The sequence below is a fragment of the Pyxicephalus adspersus genome, chromosome 4 (genome assembly GCF_032062135.1).
Source record: "Pyxicephalus adspersus chromosome 4, UCB_Pads_2.0, whole genome shotgun sequence".
Taxonomy (NCBI): Eukaryota; Metazoa; Chordata; class Amphibia; order Anura; family Pyxicephalidae; genus Pyxicephalus; species Pyxicephalus adspersus.
In genome coordinates this window covers 40,058,457-40,064,706 of record NC_092861.1, presented here as the reverse complement: position 1 = coordinate 40,064,706, position 6,250 = coordinate 40,058,457, and the positions used below count along the sequence as shown (strand labels likewise).

Here is a 6,250-nt window from a genome sequence, read left to right as displayed (position 1 = left end):
TAAATAAACATACAGTAAATGTCCTTGCAGCATCCATTGCAGAAAATTACATACAATTAAAAGAAAGGATCACTGTTCTTGCACACAGATATGTAAGAAATACCCTTTTGCTTTAATGCAACATAGTAATTGTGCGTGGGAACAGTCTGTAGTCTATAACACAATATTACAGCAGCATGACACTAAGATTATTGTATATGTAAACCAAGAATAGCTCAGAGGATTTGTATGGTTTGCTAATGTTATCTGCCAGCACCTTACTCTTAGGGAATTGTGAGTCTTTGCCAGTGTGTGCTAATAACCACAAACATTTGGAGGTCATCATATGCCATTTTACTATAATGCAGGCTGTTGTTCAGTAGAATTAAAGGCAAGCAGAAAACCTGTGTGCATTATGTTACACAGCCAAGGCACTGCAGTGGTAAGATGACTACTATATCATTGTATCTGCAGTTCCAGGATAGAAAGATCTACGCATGATCAATACAAGCCCAGATTTTACAGTGCAAGCTTAACGATTGACGTTACAGGGCACTGACAAAATCCCCGTTAATAACTACATGTCCTAAAATGCCTTCTAATCTAATGATCATCGATCTTTTTACTTTTCACTGCATGTTGTGTGTGAAGCAGAAATAACGCAGCTGATCCTGTGTAGGAGATACCAGCACCGCACACATTGAACTGTTTGCATTTTTATTTTAGGAAACATTAACTGTCAGTGGAACAGAATAAGTAAGAGGAAGGAATGAGATGACACTTCATAAGATGATCTGGTTTTTCAAGAGTCATTAAATAAGAAATAAGAATTCAGAACCCTCATTTGTTATTCTAATCACATGAACAATTTAGTTATCATTTAGTAAAACACATAAGAGTTTGCTAGCTCAGTGAATGTGTGTTTTCGATTAAACTCAACCATGAAAAAATACAATTATTAATTTAATATTAAGTTTAGTAGTTAATATTAAATTGTAATAATATTGCATATCTGGTTGTTACATACATAAGCCAAATGCCTGGCTAGGTTTTTGTAAGAATCTGAAGTTTAGTATGCACAACAAATGGCCAGCAGAAAAGCCCATTGACATTAACTGATCAATGTTATTGATTTACCATTACAATGTCTTTGAGATGCCATCTGCCATTCTCTTGGGAAGGTAAGCCTTTAAAGTGAGTTTATATTTTGACCAGTAGTCCATTGTTACCCCCAATAGAAGAGATGTGGCAGAAGTGTACATGGCACCCAGAAATAAACATACCTCTTTTTGTCCTATATTCACTTTCTTTTTTATAAATGGAGCTGTATGGTGATCAGGAGAGGGTTGACCATGGTGTAACTCTATTTATTACCCTATCCATTAAAAAAATGTTATATACATAAAAAATGTCCTATAGATTCTAATGGAAAGCTAAATTTCCTTTTGAACCTATTAGGAATTCTGTTTGATTTTCCAAAGCAGGAATGTGTGATATGCATATTAGCAGGAACACATAATTATGTTATGTGTATACGACCTACTTTAACATCACTGAGTGTCCATGGGAGCCAAACTGTGACTATGTCCAAGCCCACGGATACAAATATTATAGTCTACAGAGGAGGAAACACACGTAGCTCATTCAATAAATTTGGGGTCATAAGGAGCCAAAGTATTCCTTCTAAAGTTACACTGGAGTTCTGCTCAACTTTGAAAGGTCAGTCCACTTCAAAGAGATATTTCAGTTATGGATGCAGGCTCGAAGGGCTAAGTATTCCCCTAACGTTCTTTTATCTCTTGAAGACTCCAGAGGTGACAACTCAATAGCATACTTCCTGAGTCTGTTCCCATCCAACTTGCCAGTGTTGTTCCCCTCTTTCTTTGAGCTTTCCCAAACATTGTAGTAGCTATATGCATAAAAAACAATATTAGTGTAGGAGAGACCCCATTGTGCTGGCCACTAGTACTGAACTTGTGTGCAGATTTCACCACTGGAGTCTCTAGGAGAATTGGGAAACCATCAGGATAGTTTCTAAAGATTTGATCCTCAGTGTCCCCTTTGCATGTGCTGCATTGTCATGCTCGTTTTACAGTATTACAGCTTTTGTATTACACAAAAGTGCTGCCTGCCTTTTTTTATTGTGAACAATACAATGCATTTTCTGACATGTCCGTATGTCAGGACTGCAATGACTTAATCCAGCACAGGTGCAGCAACTATGAAAAAACAAAGTATTTCTTTTGAGTTGACTTACTCTTCAATTTGGGTGCACTCGCCTTTAAAAAGTATTTAGTTCTTTGCAGCATTCTTTTTTTTAAATATCAGATTTCTGATCCTTAGAAAAAAAAAGTGCATTTGGCCTGTACAGTGGTTACCTTCCAGCAATGTAAAGGATGCTTTTTTTTACCCTGTTACCCCTATGAACTTTGCTGAACTAGACAAAAGAATAATTCTAACAAAGTACCTCTCCCATGTCACATCAGTACAAGGACATAAATGTAAGGCCTGATCTTTAAACCCGGTTAGTGTTTTTTTCTATTAGTCCCTATATGAATGAAAAGAATTTCATACTGTTCTTGTGTTACTAATAAAAAACACACAAATGGTATGTAGATGTAACTGAAAAAAGAAGCAAAACATTAAAAATGATATAAACAATTACTATTTAAAAAAGAACTGTGTGTCCTTGAGTTGCTTACATTACAAGCAGTATTAAAGTGGTATCATTATCATCATGGAAAAAATGGTGGCATAACCTTCTATGTGCTGTCTAGGTTTACAGAACATTGTTCTGGTAATATGATGACCATGATTCTATTTACTCAATAGTCACCTAAAACTAGCACCCTCTTTTCAATAAAAAGCAGAATAAAAATAAATACAAACACATTCAGCTGAAACTTATGGCAGGTATGGTTTTGCAGTAGGGGGGTTGAAATAATTACAGAAGACCCCTGTACCGCATAGCGGCCAACACAGCAATGCAGTGGAATGTGCAGCCCAGCCCTTTGGTGCTGAAAGTGTTAAGTGCATTCAGAATTCTGTACAGATTTCAAAGGCTTATTATAAGTGCGTGCCCCCACAGTAGTAATACATAGCATTTCGGTCCAGCACTGTGCAGGTTAAACATCCTCCACAGTCAGGTCACATTGTGCGTTAGCAGCTGGCCTAGGAAGGATCATCTATTTATGAATGAGAACAAGAGGCCAGGAATAATTGAAGACTTGTCTTGTTCCATCCTATGCTGCTTCTTTGAATCTGCCATCTACATATTGCACAGTACAGAGAGAACATTACCAGGCAGATAATGCAGCTGCCAAACTGTTTACATTGAAAAGCTAATCCCAGAGCAGATGACCCAAAAAACAAAAAAAAGACAAAGCTTAAATCACACAAGCTTCAGGAATTACAAAATAAGTTACTGGTTTATGTGCCATACTTTCATTTGCATTATCCTAACTTTATAGAACTAATAATGCCCCTTGGGGGATTGCACAGGACAATTAAAGATGCATCCACTCTTCTGGATACAAAGCTCATCTAGAAAGTGGCTATTCAATAATTCAGCTTTAGGGTAAAGGCTGCAGAATTGCTGTGGTGCATGCTCTGCTATTGAAGGAAAAACACATGCACAGTGTATCTTTGGGATCAGCCATGTGCAAAGGTTATATAATTCAATCCATGTGAACTACAATGCTATATAGATAAGACAGCTTGATCTAGATGTACATATCTGGTAACATGCAGGGGATTACAGTACATGTATGTAGGCTGCATGGAACACATGCATTTATTGGTGCAAATATCAGCAGATTGCAGTAAATCAGGCAAAGCAACCCAAAACAGGCTTTTATTAATCTACCCAGTGGAAGCAGATTCTTTATAAAGTGATAGCCATGGGTTACTGTACGCGGCTGCTTTTGCACTGAATTATTAATTGAAGAATTAGCATTCTGGTACACCAAGTCTAAAAGTCATCTCTGCAAACAAATTATTCATACTCATTTGATGGAGGGCAAAGGGACTATACAACAATGGAAACATTTTTGCCATTTAATATGAAGGAGAGAATGCATCTTTAAATAATTTAATTCTAACCTATTTTAAGTCTGCCTGGGTGCAACCACTCTTGGCATAGAGCCACGGACGCAGAATTAGATGGGCACAGGACTAAACCAGATGGCAATAAATTAGATTCTGCTAATAATAAATACATACGACCAGTGGCCTTTTCTAAAATCAGATGCATAAATGTGCTGGAATCAGTAGTTGGACCTGTTCATAATACAAATAAGACATGGACATTAGCAGCCTGCTTGTGAATTCAATAAATATGATTATGCAAACCTCAAAGTTTCTCATCAGAGACCTGCTCTCCTATGTGGATAATGAAGGGTGGGCACCTGGCTTGTGTTCCACCCTGGCAGGACTCTAGTCCTGTTTGGTGTTGGCCAGTCCCTTTAGGTATTTCCTAACTACCAAGCCCAGGCATACAGTCAGAAGCACCATGTACCCAATGGTTCCCTGCAATGTAGGGGAGGTGTGTGGGGCTTTTAGGAACTGTTCCAGTCCTTGCTCCACATAGTGCATTTGATCATAAATACTAAGGAAGGTGAATATGTGAAATAACTGGTGACTGTGTCCTATAATGTCAAACCATCCTGGCTGGATCCTCTCTGGGATTTTACTGACATTGAAGAAGGCGGCCACCAGCAGCCAGAAATATCTCCGGTAAAAATACACAAAGAGAGTGGGGTTTTTCCTGCCCAGGTCAAACAGCAGGCTCTCGATCATCACCGGGCATGCCATGCTGAGGGGCATGGCGAAGACAAAGGTGCGGATGGCAAAGGGGTAGGAGCAATCCTCGGATCTGCTCTTGCAGCACGCCACGGTGCACGTCACCGCCAGGACAAATGCCACCGGCAGCACCAGCTCGCTGTACAGAGCCATCAGCATGTTATAATCCACCCGGTGCCAGCCCAGGCTCTGCAGGTAAGGGGTCATCACGGTGGGATCGAGCAGGTTGAGCCTGGGCAGCAGGTAATAGGAATATGCCACCGTGCTGGCAAAGCCGTAGTAGCTGATGGAAGCGTAGTCCAGGAAGAAGAAGGCGGCACGCAGGCGCAGGGAGCGGCAGCTGAACACATGGGCAGTGCAACTCATGGCAAATGTCAGCAGCACTCCGGAGGCATAGCACCACAGGGGCAACAGGGCAGGGTGGTGGAAGGGCAGGTCGCTGGATAGGAAGAACACCTGGTAGAATTTACTGACGAACAGCACCAGGGGGATAAAATGTGTCCAGAAATTCAGGGTCTCATTGGTGGGCTGGAAGATGGATGCCAGGCACTCCTGTGCGGTCAGATGGAGTCTCCGGTAGCCCGATAATATAAAACACTCCACGAAATCATCCGGCACCTCATCCCAGCGCAGGAGGGAGGACTTGTCCCCGGTATAGCTCTTCAGGGGCATGGTGCCCTCCCGGTAATACGATGGCTGTGCTCGGTAAGGGAGCCGTGCTGCAGATGTGTCAGCTGCAAGGAAAGCTTCAGCATCAATGCAGCACAGCTCAGCGATGTATAGCACGGCAATGTGCAGCACAGCAATGTACAACACAGCAATGTGCAGCTCAACAATGTACAGCACGGCAATGTACAACACAACAATGTGTAGCACGGCAATGTACAACACAGCAATGTGTAGCACGGCAATGTACAACACAGCAATGTGCAGCACGGCAATGTACAACACAGCAATGTGCAGCACGGCTCAGCATCGCGGTTATTCAAAGCCCGGAGGAGCTGATCCTCTGGATATTATAGCACAGCTCTTTAGCCTGCTGAGCTCCCACCTCCCCCAGAACAGATGAAGTGTAAGATCTGTCAAAGCATCTCCTCCATCCCAGCCTGCACAGGGGCTGACCTTGGAGCTTCTGGCTGATATCAGGGTGACACCAAGAATGGGCTGGCAGATATGTGAGACAGGACTGGTCCATGTCAGGGCTCCAGCACTGATCTATATTCTATTGTAGGTAGAAGATCTGTGTCATTAAATGAATGGACTGGGATGGCAACACAGTGGTCAATGTAAAAAGTGAATGTATGGAATGATGTGGTAGAAATAGGAAACTGGATTGGTTAATGTGAGAGGTTCAGCACTGATTTCTGTATCCATTGTATGCCATCAGATGAATGGACTGGGAGGGCAGCACACTGATCAGTGTGAAATGTCCACCACTGATATCCAAGTTTATTACAAACTGATGAATGAA

The 6,250-nt window shown here is 41.5% G+C and overlaps 1 protein-coding gene across 1 annotated transcript; it reads right to left on the bottom strand.

Annotated features, from left to right (window-relative positions):
* Positions 1–310: 310 nt before the first annotated feature.
* PAQR9 (progestin and adipoQ receptor family member 9) lies at positions 311–5,861 on the bottom strand. The gene has a single exon (XM_072407913.1). The coding sequence runs from the start codon at positions 5,449–5,451 to the stop codon at positions 4,414–4,416; it is 1,038 nt and encodes a 345-aa protein (XP_072264014.1). The 5' UTR covers positions 5,452–5,861; the 3' UTR covers positions 311–4,413.
* Positions 5,862–6,250: the final 389 nt, after the last annotated feature.

Bases quoted from the DNA above. Each gene is read 5' to 3' on its own strand.
- PAQR9 (XM_072407913.1), bottom strand. From the start codon at position 5,451: ATGCCCCTGAAGAGCTATACCGGGGACAAGTCCTCCCTCCTGCGCTGG.